At 55.6% G+C, this 16,508-nt stretch overlaps 2 protein-coding genes across 2 annotated transcripts; one reads left to right on the forward strand and one right to left on the reverse strand.

The window, feature by feature from the left end:
* Positions 1-2,429: 2,429 nt before the first annotated feature.
* Positions 2,430-5,821, reverse strand: PGP (phosphoglycolate phosphatase). Its single transcript, XM_032704111.1, has 2 exons — positions 5,154-5,821; positions 2,430-4,553 (listed from the first exon to the last, which is right to left on the reverse strand). The coding sequence occupies exons 1-2, from the start codon at positions 5,767-5,769 to the stop codon at positions 4,228-4,230; spliced, it is 942 nt and encodes a 313-aa protein (XP_032560002.1). The 5' UTR covers positions 5,770-5,821; the 3' UTR covers positions 2,430-4,227.
* Positions 5,768-16,201, forward strand: E4F1 (E4F transcription factor 1). Its single transcript, XM_032704361.1, has 15 exons — positions 5,768-6,006; positions 6,271-6,425; positions 6,727-6,866; positions 6,993-7,089; positions 7,753-7,958; positions 8,166-8,286; positions 8,558-8,710; positions 9,201-9,367; positions 9,830-10,048; positions 10,345-10,450; positions 11,132-11,349; positions 12,315-12,513; positions 13,255-13,415; positions 14,200-14,262; positions 15,156-16,201. Exons 1-15 carry the CDS (start codon positions 5,768-5,770, stop codon positions 15,501-15,503), a joined length of 2,592 nt encoding a protein of 863 aa, XP_032560252.1. The 3' UTR covers positions 15,504-16,201.
* The last annotated feature ends 307 nt before the right edge of the window (positions 16,202-16,508 follow it).

Consider the following 16,508-nt stretch of genomic DNA (forward strand, 5'->3'; position numbering starts at 1 on the left):
TGCTGGAATTCCAGATCCCACATCCCAGTAACCAGCACTGCCATGGCCAGAGAAGCTGCAACACCCTCAGGGCAGGGCTGGAGCTGCAGCTTTCCACACACAGGGAACCACAAATTAAATTATTTTGGTTTACAGCAGAAGTCCCAGAGGAGCCACCAGCACTGGAATCAGACCCCATGTGGAATGATCCTGCTTCCATGCTCCTCCCTGTGTTTGGTCGTGTTGAATTCTCTTGCTAAGTTGTTGTCCATGAGACCAAGCAAAAGAGCTCAGCAGTCCTGTGACGCTTCCATTGGCTCTATTAATTTACTTTAATTCTTATGTTAAAGCAATTAAATTTAACTTCATGGTACATAACAGGATTTTCACAAAGCAGAAAATGTGCTTTCAATAATCTCAAACACAAGCCACACTTAAAAAAATTAACATGTTTCACAGTTCTCTGAGACAGAGAAATTCAATCCATGCCCAGGGTTAGATGTGCTCCAACTGTACAAGCTCATCCAGCTTCAGGGCAGTTACAGATCTTGATTGGAAACAGGGAACTTCCAGATTATTCCCCAGAAAAGCAGCGAGTTAAAACTGCACATATCTGAAATCCTATTGATTCCAACAGAGTAGAGCCCCAGCCCTGCAGTAACTGGCAGGTTTTCAATAGCTAATGGAATTCCCTCAGGTGGGAAAGGTGCAAATAGAGCAATCCAGCAGCTCCCAGCCCTCGGCAGGTCACGGCTCACACTCATCCCAAGCGTCAGACCAGGCTTCCTTGGCACCTCTGACCTGTTACCCAACAGGTTTAACCCCTGTAAGTCCAGGCACTTCCAACCTATCCAGCTGACAGCCTTACAGGAGCTGAACTGGGGGTGCTGGGGAACGAACGAAACCTTACCAGGATCCAGAGGAATGGGGGGATCTCAGCCACTTCAGAGCAGAATCAGGCAAGCACAGAGCAGGGGCTCTGTCTGTGATAGAATCATGGAATCCTGGAATGATTTGGGTTGGAAGGAACCCTAAAGCCCACCAGTTCCACCCCATTGCCATGGGCAGGGACACCTTCCACTAGCCTAGATTGCTCCAAGCCCCATCCAGCCTGGCCTTGGACACTTGCAGGGATGGGGCAGCCACAGCTTCTCTGGGCAACCTGTGCCAGGGCCTCCCCACCCTCACAGGGAAGAGTTTCTTCCCAATATCCCATCTAACCCTGTCCTCTGGCAGTGGGAAGCCATTCCCCCTTGTCCTGTCACGCCCTTGTCCAAAGTCAAGTCCCAGAGGAAGGACAGAGTCAGCCTTTGCCTGGGATTTGCCGGGAACAGGGATACTCACTGCAGGGGCAGCAGGGCTGGTGCTGTCCCCACCCTCCATCCTCCTCCTCAGGCGAGGACCCGGCTGCTGCTGCCGCTCTGCCTCCTGCCCACGCGCAGACTGGGCATGATCCCGGCTCCAGGCACACCTGGGAAACCAGAACGTGCATCCCCCACACATAAATAGCCGTCCCTCGCAGCCAGAGGGCCCCACGGGAGCCGCAGGTGTGCCCGGCGCGGAGCCCAGCGCTGCTGTCAGTGCCCGGCGCGGCCCTTCCGCTGCCCCTGCGGGACCACAATCGGGGGCTTTGTGCGGCCCCGGGGCTGGCAGGGCCCGGGAGGGCTCACTGAGGGATCGGATGGCAGGGGACAGGGGCAGCCTGCCCTTGGCAGCGGCTGCTCCCACGTTCCAGCAGCACTCTGTGCTCCGCCGAGCGCCGCTGCCGCTGCCCCGCGCAGACACCCCTGTCCCGCCTGCAGCCCTCGCTCAGAGCCCGGGCAGGGCCCTGGCACAGTGTCACCCTCACCACCCGTGTCCTGCCCTGGGAAACACCCCAGGGAACAGCATTCCCAGATCACCAGATCCTGCGCAGTCCAGGAGCCCTCGGAGCGTTTGAGACCTGCCGGCCAGACACAACCGAGGTGTGGAGGCAAGGAAAAGCTCAGAATTCCTTCACGTGGTGTCTACCCAGGGAAAGTGAAGCTTTGGGACATTCTCCTACCAAGCATGACCCAGGGCTGACCAAACTGGCTGAAGAGAGCCCACAACAAAGCTGGAGAGGGACTTTGGATAAGGGCCTGGAGCAACAGGACAGGGCAGAATGGCTTCCCACTGCCAGAGGGCAGGGTTAGATGGGATATTGGGAAGAAACTCTTCCCTGTGAGGGTGGGGAGGCCCTGGCACAGGTTGCCCAGAGAAGCTGTGCCTGCCCCATCCCTGGAAGTGTCCAAGGCCAGGCTGGACGGGGCTTGGAGCAACCTGGGCTGGTGGGAGGTGTCCCTGCCCATGGCAGGGGGTGGAACTGTGTGATCTTCAGGGTCCCTTCCAAACCGCATCCCTAAGTCCCAGGATTCCCACTGCACAGCTGCACCAAAGCTTGTGGAGACGAGACCACAAAATGACAGTACCAGGGAGAGCACATTTGAGAGTTTAATGGGAATTCAAGTAGAGGATTAAAAACCATTTGGAAGTTGATAGAGTGTTTTGAAGCACAACTGACAGCGCCATCAGCACATTCCAGCATCCCTGAGTCCAGGCAACAGCTCCCTTGGCCAGAGAGAACCCTCGGCAGGGCAGAGCTGCCAGAGGGAGGCTGGACCTCTCCTGGCCTTTTCCTGACACCAAAAGCACCAGATACAGGGACTGAATCCAAAGACACATGGTTACATCAGACACGACCTGCAGTGAATCCATAATGTCCATTTCCACATTATCCAGGTCCAGGGCAAGTTCTACTTGGGTGACTTCACACAGTCCTTCCAGCTGAGACAGGAGCAGGGAAGAGATCATCCACAGTTCCTGCCACAACTCCAGATTACAAACAAACACCCTTCTAAAGGATCAGCCAACACAGTGGGAACCCCAAGACCCTCTGGACCACAGAGTTATTGCTGTACAAGCAAGGTGACAAGTTACCAAGCAGGAAATGGCATCAGCACTGCCACAGCTGGACAGCAGGACAGGAAGGAAAACCAGTGCTGAAATCGAACTGTAGATACTGGAATCTATGGAATAGAAGTGTGTTATTTGCATATATAATTTTCAGTTAATTCTATAATGCAAAAGCTTATACAGTGGGTTCAGCCAGCACAGAATCCCACCCCATGGCTGAGCCCTTTGTCACCCAACCCCACCTGGAGACCAAACTGAAATCATCCCTGAGCAAGCCAGCCCTCCTCCAGCCCCACCGCGCCCGGCCCCGCGGAAGATCAGCACCTCAGGGTGGGAAGGAAGCACGTACCATTGTCACACACAGGAGCCCCTGGGGAGAGCTGCCCTGGGCCCCACACCCATCCAGGGACTGAGCAGGATCTGGGGTCTGCAGCTAAAGCCAAAGCAAGCAGCTGTGTTGATGCTGAGGGAAGCACAGAACTCGGTACGGATCGATCTGGGTATTCCTGGGAAGCAGCAGGAGGGAAGGACAGTCCTGTATGGCTACAGACTCTGCATGTAGGAGAATTATAGCTACTGTCATCAGTAAATACATTCCTCTCATCCTCCCTCCTGGGAAACAAGATATATTATCATAGACTCTGCTTAAATTTATAATTTAAATATATTTTGCTCTGTTTTTAGGCTCAGGGAGTGCCCGTGTGTATGTGCTGTACACACACCTGACCCCGGATAGACACAGTGTGCAGCAGCCATGGTTTGGATTCGTGTGGGATTGTCCCCACCTGTGTCACAGGTGCAATTTGCAGGGGTCAAATGAAGGAGACAAATTTGTTTCTGTGACCTGACATGGGGCTGTGCCCTGGAACACAGGGGAAAAAGAATCATCCCCAGGGCAAACACCCGCTCCACAAGTGTTTCCAAACACAGCCACAGGTCCTGCACATCCCCAGAGTCATTTCCCTGAACGAACCAGGCTGAGCCACGGCCCAGTCTGGCCAGAACACAGCCCTTCTCCTCACATCAACCAGCTCCACTTCCCCAGCCCAGTCCAGAGGACTCTGTGCCGTGGAGCATCACTAATGTTGGAGAGATGTGTTTATAATTAAAACCAGCCCCAAGCCCCCAGCCCTGGGGGCCACTGTAATGCCCCCTTTGTTCCAAAGTGCATTTCAGGAGTGAGATGTAAACAGAATCATACCGAGAGGACAGAGAGGTGAGAAGCTAAGGGTTGCTAACTCCGGGGAGTACCTAGTGAGTAGGTTACTGCCACAGGGCGAGCCCAGGGGCTGTCCCTGGGGCAGAGCTGCCCCGTTACTCGCCCAGGGCCGGGAGCAGGTCGGCGATGCTGTCGACATAGTAGTCGGGCACGAGGCTGTGCCTGGCGGGGCAGTCGCTGTCCAGGTGTGCCTGGACCTCGTCGAGCGCGGTGACACCGGTGAGGGTGAGCAGCGTGGTGAGCCCGCAGCTGTTCCCCATCAGGATGTCCGTGTCCAGCCGGTCCCCCACCATGATGGTGCGGGCGGGGTCCACCTGGAACTCGCTGGCCACGCAGTCGAACATGAAGCGGTTGGGCTTGCCCACGATGAAGGCCTCGCGCTGCGCCGCCGTCTCCACGGCCTTCACCAGGCAGCCCGTCCCTGGGGACAGCAGGAACAGTCAGGGCCAGCACAGGGCTCCCGGCACCCACACCCGCCCAGGGCTCTGGGGACACAACAGCTTGGCTTTACAGCCACAGGGACGGGCCAGCCCCGGCAAAGGCGGCACATGAGGCCTCTCGGGAGGCTGGAATTCTGTCCCACACTCAGCCAAAAAAGGAACCACTATTCCCCGAGTAAAGATTCAGCATGGATTATCCCTCTTGCAGGGGTGCTGTGAGACAAAGTCCAGGCTCTGAGACACCTGGGCTGCCACACAGAACCCCAGAATAGCTGGGGTTGGAAGGGCCCTCTGGAAATCATCCAGTCCAACCCCCTGCCCAGGCAGGGTCACCTGGAGCAGGTGACATAGGGACTGTCCAGGTGGGGTTGGAATGTCTCCAGAGAGGGAGACTCCATGACCCTCTGGGCAGCTGTTCCAGTGCTCTGCCACCCTCAAGGAAAAGAAGTTCTTCCTCATGTCGAGGTGCAACTTCCTATTTTATCAAGCCAGCACTGAGATGTGATGATTTAGAGCTGAGCACGGAGCCCCGCAGAGCCGGGGGACCGGGACCACCCTCTCCGCCCTCCCGCCCCGCGCACCGGGGATGGCGGCGCCGCCCTCGAGCGGCAGCCGGTGGTCGCGGTTGGTGCCGACGAGCAGACAGTCGGGGTTCTGCAGCAGGTACCGCAGCGCCTGGCACAGCTTCGCGTAGCTGAAGTGCTCGTCGAAGCCCACGAGCACGGCGCGCACGGCGGGGTCGAGCGGCGCCTTTGCCCAGTCAGCGGGCGCGGGGCCGGGCAGGGCGGCGGGCCCGGGGCCCAGGTGCGGGATGCCCACGGCCTCCAGCTCGGCGGCGAGCGCGGGCCCGCCCAGCACGTAGGCGGCGGCGCCGGGCGGCAGCGCCTGGCGCAGGTAGCGGGCGGCGCAGAAGGCCGAGCCGAAGATGTGGCGGGGCTCGGCGGGCGGGAAGCCGAGGCGCCGCAGCTTCTCGGTGTAGGCCACGCGCGTCCGCCCGCTGTTGTTGGTCACGTAGCACAGCCGCTTGCCCGCCGCCGCCAGCCGGCCCAGCGCGGCGGGCGCGCCGCTGACGGCCGTGTCGCCCCGCCACAGGACGCCGTCGCAGTCGAAGAGCAGCGTGTCGGCGTTGGCGAGCACTGCCCGCGCCGCCTCGCCCTCGAGCCGCCGGCAGCGCCGCGGCCCCGCCGTGCCCGCCATGACCGCCCGCCGCTCTCAGCGCCCCGCGCCGCCCATTGGCCGCGCCGCGCCCCGGGCCCGCCCCCTCGGCCTCCCCATTGACAGCGCCCCGCACGGACCGCGTCCCCATTGGGTGGCGGTGCCGGCGGCCACGCCCCCCGCCGGAGCCGGTCCCCGCCGCCCCGCCCGCCCGTCCCAGCGTCCTACGCTCCCATTGGTCGCTCTCTCCGAGGGCCCGCCCCCCACGCGCTGCCATTGGCCAGGGCCACGCGGTGCTGGCGGGCTCTGAGGGGCTCGTTAGGTAACGCGCTGGGATAACTCTGTGGTAACTCGTTGATAACCCCCCGGTAATCCGGCAGTAGCTCGCCAGGCTCCGCTTCGCCGGCTCACGGCGCTCAGAGGTTGCCGTAGGGCGCGCGGGGACGGTGCCCCGACAACACGCACGGGCCCCGGAACCCCCGCGCCGCGGGACGCGTTCCCCGCCGAGCCCTGTCCCGTTGTTATGACGACACGGCCGTAAAGCCGCCATCTTGCGGCGCGTTGCGACACGGGGGCCGCGATGGCAACGGGCGCGGGGCCGGCGGCGCTTACGGCAGCACCGGCCGGGCCGGGTCGGGCCGCGGCCCCCGCGGGTCCCGCCGCGCTCCTCGGCCTCCCGCCGCCCTTCGCCGAGCAAGGTACCGCCCGCGCACCGCCCCCGCCCGCCGGCTGAGGGGCGGCCCGGCTGCGCCGGTGCTGCCAGCGGGGCGGGGGTCCGTGTGCCCCCCCCGAGGCCGCCCCGCTCTCCTCCCACCTCCCGAGGCGGGCAGAGCGGCGGCTGTCGGTGTGTCAGGCTGCCCAGGCGGGTGTGGGGTGTCCCTCTCCGGGGGTGATCTGGGACGGCCCCGCCGGAGCGGGGGGACAGCAGTGACCCGCTGCGGTCCCGCCCGGCCCGGTGGCTCCGTGTGCCGGCGCCGCTGACGGAGCTTTCCCCCGCAGACGAGGATGACGTGCACAAGTGCGGGCGCTGCCAGGCCGAGTTCAGCTCCCTGCAGGAGTTCGTGCAGCACAAGCTGCAGAAGGGCTGCCAGCGCCCTCCCGACGCGCTCGCCGGGCTCCTCGGCCAGGAAGGACAAAAGGTGACAGCGGCTGCTCCGCGCCGGGGTTGCAGATAACTGGGATGCAGCGGCCTGGTGGGTTGGAGGGGGGTACCTGTGTTTAAAGAAAGCAAAACCTGCCTGCTGAGACGGTCCGTGTGCCAGCAGGGGGTTCCTGCTGTCGAGGAGTCCATCACTGTCGCCCACATTGTTGTTGAAGCCTCTTCCATAGCAGAGGAGATCAGCAGTGCCTCGACCATCGTAGGTGAGCTCGGAGGGGCTGCCTTTGCACCTCAGGGAGTTTGGAACCTGATACCTTGTCCATGTCCTCCTCTGGTGGGTTTGGGTTGTGGTTGGTCTGTGGCACTTCTGTGGCACTGGAATTTGGGGCTGGGTGTTCCCTCAGAGCTGTGAGAGGCATCCCCAGGTCAGCTCTGCCATTCTCTGCTTTAGGATCAGGGAATACAAACCCAGGTTTGGGTTGGAAAGCTCCCACCCCTTACCACGGGCAGGGACACCTTCCACTAGCCCAGGTTGCTCCAAGCCCCGTCCAGCCTGGCCTTGGACACTTCCAGGGATGGGGCAGCCACAGCTGCTCTGGGCAACCTGTGCCAGGGCCTCCCCACCCTCACAGGGAAAAACTTCCTTCTAACATCCAACCTAAATCTGACTTCTTTCAGCTTAATTAGTGCGAACAATTCACAGAAATTAGAGTTATAAGTTAATGCAAATTAGATTTAAAGCTCCATTCCAGGAGTGCCCACTTTAATACTTACACTGCAATAACTAGGGGGTTGCAAAGACTTGAGCTGCAGATCTAAAGTGCCTTTTTCCCTTCTTTCTGCACGAAATGCTGGAACAGTGACTTGTTTGTTGGGTAAAGCTCTATCCTGTAAAGAACCCAAGTGTCTCCCCACCCTTTTCCCAGGCAGCGGGCACATCAAAGAAGTCATTGTAGCAGGAGACCATGTCTTTGAGAATGCAGACGGGCCCGTGGACGGGGAGGTGGGTGAGGAGCAGGGCAGCCCCGAGGAGCAGGAGCAGGACGTTCCCAGCGAGCTGGTCAAGGTGAAGCTGCAGGTGAACAAGGAGGGGCGATACGTGTGTGGGCTGTGCCAGAAGACATTCAAAACTGTGAGTATCATCTCTGCTCATGGGACTTAGTCAGGGAGTTGTCAGCTAAGAGATCTCAAAAAGAATGAGAATGAGCTTCTCTGCTGCCTGCTACACTCTTCCCACAGGGAAGTTCTGCTTTCGCAAGGAGCGTTGTTGTTCTCCGTAGTTGAAATATAGAACCCTGAAACCATTTGGAAAATGTCTTAAAGGAAATTCTTTCCCTAGGCCAGCATCCTCAAAGCTCACATGATCACTCACAGCAGCAGGAAGGACTATGAGTGTAAACTCTGTGGAACTTCCTTTAGGACAAAGGGGTCTCTGATCCGACACCACCGGCGGCACACTGGTAAGGGCTCTCCAAATAAGAGTTCCTCGTTGCTGGAGCTGTGTGTGGTTATCTGTTTGCCTTCCAGTGGAATTTCTTGTGCTTTCCACCTTCTGCTGAGCTGAGGCCATTGAGCTCCCCAGTATTTGGGGTGCTGGGAGGCAGTGGAAGGTTCTGGGATAAGCACAGCCGGTGTGCTGTAGGAAGCTGAACATGTTTTTCCAGCAGCCTGACACACAGAGCTGATCCTGGCAGGGCATAATGTTGTTGTTTTGATCCTTGTCATTTCCAGATGAGAGACCTTACAAATGCAAGAAATGTGGGAAAAGCTTCCGAGAATCAGGAGCTTTGACTCGGCACCTTAAATCTCTGACACCTTGCACCGAAAAGATTCGCTTCAACATGACCAAAGAAATAGTTGTCAACAAAGAGGATTTGCCATCAGGTCAGTGATGCTGTCAGGACCTACCTTGTGTCTGATAAAGCCAAACTCTCCTGCACTTGGAATATAAATTCCTTTTGGCACAGGTTGCCCAGAGAAGCAGCCCAGATGGCTGCCCCATCCCTGGAAGTGTCCAAGGCCAGGTTGGATGGGGCTTGGAGTGACCTGGGCTAGTGGAAGGTGTCCCTGCCCATGGCAGGGAGTGGAATGGGATGATCTTTAAGGTCCCCTTCCAACACAAACCGTTCCCAGAACCTCATTTATGAAAAAAACCCCCAAATTCTATGGTATTCACTTTATATTCTTTATACAGGAAAAAGTAATTTATGGAGCAAAACTACTACCCCGAAGTGCTTGTAGCCAGGCATTGACTGAGGAATGTGTGAGAAGCTGGTTAACAAGCACTCACTGTTCTGAGGCAGATGTTTTGTAGGGCCCAGGGAGCTGAGGGGTGGCTGTTCCCCACGAGGTTCACTGTGCTGTTCCCCTGCAGGCTCGTGCAGCTCCAACACAGACACGGTCTCATCGATAGCGAGCGAGTCCATCGAGGCCTCCCCCGTCATCCACCTCGTGACAGATGCAAAGGGAAACGTTCTCCACGAAGTCCATGTCCAGATGCAGGAACTTCCTGTGGTGGATGGAAAACCCCTGGACCCAGACGTGAGTGTCGTCTCTCTTAAACACCCTTTGTGTGTTTTGTGCAAAGGATGTTTCACCTCACGAACAAAATCTTCATGGGTGCTCAGAATAAATCTGAGTGTAGGAATTAAGTGGTTAATTAGGTTCTTTTCCACGTGGGCAGGCACTGTTCTCTGTCCTGAGCCCTTCTGCTGCTGAGCTGAGCAGTGGGTAGATTACAGGGGTGTGGAGGATGAGGGGATGTTTTTGTTGACCATTCCCTGCTACAAGACTGTGGTAGGAGCAAAGGCTTGTCATCCCTTGGCTTTTCAGAGTACAGATCCACCTCGTGTTCCTCCCCAGCCCAAGATATTCCCTGGTTGATCTTTCAACCCCGTAGCACAGCATTAGACACCCCACAGAGTGTGACTGTCGCAGCAATGTTGCTGTGAGAAAGGGCAAACTGTTGATTTGCTGTGCCAAACTTCCTGTTTGTTCCCTCAGCAGTCGCATCCTGAGGAGCTGCCCTGTGAGGGGGAAGTGAACAGTGAGAATCTGCTGAGGCAGGCCATGAGGAATTCGGGAATTGTGATCGAGAGAGTTGCTGTGGAGGAGGTGCAGAAGCCGGATGAACCTGCTGGAGCTGCTCCAGAACTAGAAGTGGTGGAAGTAGAAGAGGAGCCGTGTGGAGAACAGTGTGTTAAATTAGAAGAAGCAGAGTCTGTATGTTTGTATTCCATAAATAGATTATTTTTTAATCTTCCTTGCCTGTATTTGGTTGTGGGCAGCACTGTTGGCCTCACTCCCCTGTGTTGTCCTCACGTGTCTCTCTGGTGCCTGGGGCTTTGTGTCCATCATTATAGTTACACTTTTCACGTGTAATTTAAGTGCAGTGTCTCTCAGCAACAGAGATCTCTTTCTTGTCAAAGCTGGAGTATTTAAATGGGAATTTGGGTAGCAATCCTTACACTGCACACCAGTACGAGCAAAGTGAAGCTTTACCATTTTCTCTCCAATAGGCACCTGCAGAAAGAACCAACGGGTACAAACGGTACATTTGCCCTCACTGTAACGAAGCCTTCAGTGAAACTGCTGCCCTGGAGACACACATCAAAAGTCACACAGGTAAAGCTGTGCTGGTGCAGTTGTCTGACACGTGCCGTGGCTCACAGAGCCACTTCTGACCAGAATTCGTGTATGATTGAGATAAAGTTCAAGAAACACAAGGAGCTGCTGCAGAGGGTCCTGTGGAGGCCACAAAGGTGATGAGGGGTCTGGAGCATTTCTCTGATGAGGTTCTGGGCCTGGTTAGTCTGGAGAAGGCTGAGAGGGCATCCCATCAATCCATACAAGGATCTCCAAGGGGTGTCACAGGATGGTGCCAGACTCTGCTCAGTGGTGCCAGTGACAGGATGAGGAACAACGGCCATAAACTAAAACACAAGGAGTTTCACCTCCACATGAGGCAGAACTTTTCCCTTGAGGGTGGCAGGGCACTGGAACAGCTGCCCAGGGGGGTCGTGGAGTCTCCCTCTCTGGAGAAATTCCAACCCCAGCTGGACAGTCCCTGTGTCACCTGCTCCAGGTAACCCTGCCTGGGCAGGGAATTGGACTGGATGATCTCCAGAGGTCCCTTCCAACCCAGCTGGGATTCTATGAAAGCCCACATATGCAGATGGAAATACAATTCCTCTCCTTGTCTGGGTTAGTTTTTGGTCAGAATTTGGTTACAGCCTGTACTGGATCCTTGCTGCTGCTGCTGCTGCTGGTTGTCCTGGCCCAACCACACGTTTTCTTTCTGTCTAGAGTACAAACCCTTCAAGTGTGAGGAGTGTGGCAAAGAGTTCACAAAGGCCTACCTGCTGAAGAAGCACCAGGAGGTGCACGTGAACGAGCGGCGGTTCCGCTGCGGGGAGTGCGGGAAGCTCTACAAGACCATCGCCCACGTGAAGGGGCACCGGCGGGTGCACTCGGACGAGCGGCCCTACCCCTGCCCCAAGTGTGGCAAGCGCTACAAGACAAAGGTGTGTCCCCCTCACAGCAGCCTGGCAGCAGACTGCCCTTCCCAGAGCCAGGGCTTGGGAGAGCTTAGGAGGCTTTGCTCCTGAAAGAACAAGTGCCACCTGCCTCTTATGTGATGCCCAGAGAAGCTGTGGCTGCACCACCCCTGGAAGTGTCCGAGGCCAGGTTGGACAGGGCTTGGAGCAACCTGGGCTAGTGGAAGGTGTTCCTGCCCATGGCAAGGGGTAGGACTGGATGAGCTTTAAGGTCTCTTCCAACCCAAATCATTCTGGGATTCTATAATGTGAAACACCAAAAGGAGGTTTTGGTTTAGTGGGCAAAAGGACAGTCTTCATAAAACTGTCTCATTTCTGAAGAAACTCTTCTTTCATGTGTGGAACAAATATGTAATAACAGTATGTCCTGGTTCCAGCCAGGACAGGGTTAATTTTTGCACTAGCCAGGAGGGGCATGGCTAGGACAGAGGTTATTCTGTACCACCCATGTCATTGCTGGGGGCGGTGGAAGGGAGTCTCTCCTGGGCAGAAGGAGTTCCTTTGGGCTGAGAAAACAGTGGTGGATGGAGCTGTCCAGTGTTGTCTGTTATTGGCAGGTTTTTGTGGGAATCGTTCATTTCTTTCTTGCACCCTCTGCTGTTGGTATTGTTGCTGTTACTGTTCATTTTCTTATCTCATTGCTGTTTCCAGTAAATTGTTCTTACCTCAACCCACGATCTTCCCCTTTTGTGCCTCCCCCTCTCTCCATCCCACTGCAGAGGGAGGGGGAGCGAGCGGCTCACGCTTTGGAGAGTCTCAGTGGGAGCACTAAATCGGGGAGTGCCATCCCTAAACCACGCCACCACAAAACCAATCCCTGTGTCCTGCGCGAGAGCTCCTCAAAACACTGAGCCTCCCCCCGGCAGCTGAAATCCCTCCCCGTGAGTTTGCCGTGCCCCTCAGCACCCTCCCCTTGTTCCCTGTGTGTGCAGAACGCGCAGCAGGTGCATTTCCGCACGCACCTGGAGGACAAGCCGTACGTGTGCCAGTTCTGCAGCCGGGGGTTCCGGGAGAAGGGCTCCCTGGTGCGCCACATCCGCCACCACACCGGAGAGAAGCCCTTCAAGTGCTACAAGTGCGGGCGCGGCTTCGCCGAGCACGGGACGCTCAACAGGCACCTCCGCACCAAAGGTGAGCTCCGGGGCTGGGCTGGGCTTTGGACAAGCTGCTCTTTGGCTGAGAGGGAATGATCCTTGGGGTGGATGTGCCCTGTGCCCGTGTGTGCATCAGGAGATGCCTGGAGATGGTCACATCAGCCTGGAGAAGGTTGTGTGGAGAGCTCCCAACAGTCCTTCCGGTATCTGAAGGGGCCTACGAGTTCTGTGGGGAAAATGTCTTGAGTAAAGTTCTCACAGATGATCTTCTTTGATGGGATTAGTTGCACTGGACCTGCTGCTCCTTTAGCTCCTAAGCATGGGTTTCCAGACTCCTTCAGGTAGTGCTGACCATATATTTAGGTTCCAAGGAACACTACAAGCTTACTTTAGGGGAAAAAGAAGTTTCCTAGGAGATACTGAAATGCATCAGCAGAAAAGAACAGTGACTTAAAGTATACCCAAACTCTTCCTGTAGGTTCTTCACAGACAGCTTTTGAAATCCTATGTGGTTTTATCATCTGAATTTAACTGTGTACTTTTTGGTATTGCACTGGAGAGCTGCTCTGCTTGAGGCTCAGCTGCCTGGTGTCACACAGGGCTTTCCTAGGCTGTTCCTTGGCCTGTCCTGGTGTGCTGAGAGCCTCTTGTGTGACACTGCTTACTTGTCCTTGGCATCCCATGAAGAGGCCTCGTTGGTGCTGTGTAGCACCTTCCAGGTACTATGTGAGATGGCCATGAAAAGTGATGTTTTTCTGGCACTTTGGGAATTTTCCAGGTGGCTGCCTCGTTGCTATGAAAGAGGTGGAAGAAGTGATGGTGTCTGAGGAGAGTCAGTCAGCGGACAACTTGGCGGCCACGGTGATTTCGGAGGATCCCCACACTGTGCTGGTGGAGTTCTCCTCAGTGGTGGCTGACACTCAGGAGTACATCATCGAGGTGAGAGGGGGCAAACGGCTGCTCCTGCGGAATTTAGCACAGGATTTGCTCAGGAAAACTGCAGCTGTACATGTTCCTCCTCTGGGCTCTCGGGAGAAGGTAAAACAGGATCACCCCTACCTGCAGGGCCCTGGGAGTCAGTAGGATTAACCTGCTTTGGAAGGAAAGCACTTGGAGCTTTCCTCACCCTCCAGAGGTGCTGTGTGTGACATGGGCAGGAAAAGCAGAACACAGGGCAGGGTGACAGTGCCTCAGCAGGAGGCTGAGTCGGGAAACTTCTGACACACCGGATTTTACGGCCTCACAAACTCACTTCAGCTTTCCCTATTCTCTTCTCCCATTTCTGTTAAGCTTGTTTTGTCCTAGATAGTCTCTGTTGTTTCTAACAGAGGCTGCCAAAAGCAATGAATTATGTATTTCACTTTCTCCCTCTTCATGACACAGAGCCAGTTCTTATCCAAGCAGGATAACAGAGCTCAGTTACTGAGTTCCTTTAGTGCTGCCATAGTTTTTCTCCAATAGGAGAAAAATTTGCTGCTTGGCCAAATCCTGCTGAGAGAGGAGGTTCTCTTCCAGTTATGTGTGACCATTTTGCATTAATTTTAAGTAGCTCATGATAATGGGATTTGGAGGGAATGTCCTGGAGGTCTCCTTGGAGTAGCTACTGCATCATGGGGGGGGGACAGAAAGACTTGTGTGAAAGATCTTAGTGAATTATATTTTGGTAACAAAGGATTTTTTTGGAACAACCTAAAAAGGGAATCCTCTCATTTTGTCTTTCAAGACTTCTACTGAAGACATGGAGACCAGTGAAGCTACTGAAATAATAGAGGGAACAAGACATGAGGTAAAGCAGCCACACAAACTGTGATTTTGGGGCCTTGATGTAGATGAAATGAGTCACTTTTAGTGGCTGAGAGTCATGTTAAGTAAACCCAACTTCAAATCATTCATTTACCTACCTAGAAGAGAGCTGGAGGAGGACTTTGGACAAGGGCCTGGAGTGACAGGAAAAGGGGGAATGGATTCCTACTAACAGAGGGCAGAGCTGGATGGGATATTGGGAAGAAATCCTTCCTTGGGAGGATGGTGAGGCCCTGGCACAGGTTGCCCAGAGAAGCTGTGGCTGCCCCATCCCTGGAAGTGTCCAAGGCCAGGTTGGACGGGGCTTGGAGCAACCTGGGCTAGTGGGAGGTGTCCCTGCCCACGGCAGGGGGTGGGACTGGATGGGCTTTAAGTTCCCTTCCACCCCAAACCACTCTGGGATTCTGTGACTCCACACCTTTAGTTCTGCAGATCTGAAAACACAATGTGGCTCATTGTGGGTTTGATAACCCCAGACCCTCTCAGGGATGGTGACTCGGGGGCTTCAGACACAAGAGCAGAGCTGCAGCTGGGTAAATTGTACAGTAACACTCTACCCTTGGGGAAGTGATCCTCTAAGGCATTCCTGAATGCTGGAGACAAGGGCTGCTGCAGAGTCAGACCCGGCTCAGCTCCTGAACTGATTCCATCAGTTTAAGTTTGGGTGTGGACTGTTGAGGCTTTTCTACAAACAGTAGTTTGACTTTCTGTAGGAAGCACTTTACTAGTGACCCACCTCCAGTGCCATGCGGGTGAGGGGTTGCAGAGTGCTGGGGTGATGAGAACTCCCAGCAGGAGGAGGCTGGCTGGTTGTGCAGCACCAACCATCGCTGCTCCCGGTGAACACAGCCCGCCTGTGCCTCTGCTCCCGCGCAGGTCGACAGCCACATCATGAAGGTGGTGCAGCAGATCGTGAACCAGGCGAGCTCGGGCCACCAGATCATCGTGCAGAACGTCACCGTGGCCGAGGGCGCCGGCGCCGCCGCGGACGCCGCCGACACCATCACCATCGCCACCCCCGAGAGCCTGACGGAGCAGGTGGCCATGACCTTGGCCTCGGCCATCGGGGACGGGGCCGTGCTCGCCGCCGACGGCGCCGTCGCCGCCCAGGAGGCCACGGTGACCATGGTGGCATCTGAGGACATCGAGATCATGGAGCACGCGGGCGAGTTCGTCATCGCCGCGCAGGAGGGGGAGCTGGAGGTGCAGACTGTCATCGTGTAGGGCACCCAGAGCCAGCTGGGGGGCCCAGCCCGGGGCATTGGGGCAGCCCTGACCCGTCCCTGGCGAGAGAACGCGCTGGAGGGAGGTGGCTTGGCAGGATAGGCCAGGCCTGGGACAGGGTGGGACGGGCCCGAGGTGCTCCCAGTTTAAAACAAGCACCAGGGGATAAACCCTCTGCATGGTCACATGGGGAAGGGACTGACAGGCCACAGGGGATGCTCTCTGTTGGGTACAGCAGCCTCAAATTAAGGAGGAGCCTTTGGGAATCAGTTCCCACTGTCCCCAGGACAGCAGTGGTCTGGTTTTTAGAGGGATTCAGAAAGTGTGGGGTCTCACAAGAGACTATTTAATCATATGCATTTAAAACAAGTGGAGAAAACCAAACCTAAGGAATTGTGGGGTGTGTTGAGCACCACTCAAACACTCTCATGCCTTTAACCTCACTCCTTCAGGCCTCCCAAGGCATGGTACTGCAGTATTTCTCTTTTATTTGATATCCTGGACAAGTAGCCTTATGTACTGGTCTCTGAGTGCATCCTTGTACCCTGCACTGCCAGCCAGGCTGCTCTGAGAGCCAGTCTGGGGGCTGGAAAGCCATATTGTATAGGAATTTGGGGTTTTTTTTAAACCATATATGGATTTTTAATTGCATATTGTACAGATTCAGCATGTAAATAAATACATTTTTGAAAATAAAATTATTTAAAGTTCTTACTATATTTTTTTTTCTAATTTCTGCTCTATTATCACACAAACAGAAGAATTTCTGGAAGGAGAAAGACATGGGGGTATTTATATCATGCTTAAGAAGTGGGGGACTAGTCACTGCTGTGCTTTTATGTGGCCTGGTCAGTGACTGCAGGGGGGCAGCCCTGGAAACTCCAACTTCCCCAGCAGCAAAGTGCCCAAAATACAGAGAAATGCCTAAAATCAAACAATGGAATAAAGATGGGAAATGCCAGAAGGATTAAGTCTGGAATCTGTATGTCCAGAGCTCGGTATCAA

Source organism: Chiroxiphia lanceolata, chromosome 16 (genome assembly GCF_009829145.1).
Source record: "Chiroxiphia lanceolata isolate bChiLan1 chromosome 16, bChiLan1.pri, whole genome shotgun sequence".
Lineage (NCBI taxonomy): Eukaryota > Metazoa > Chordata > Aves > Passeriformes > Pipridae > Chiroxiphia > Chiroxiphia lanceolata.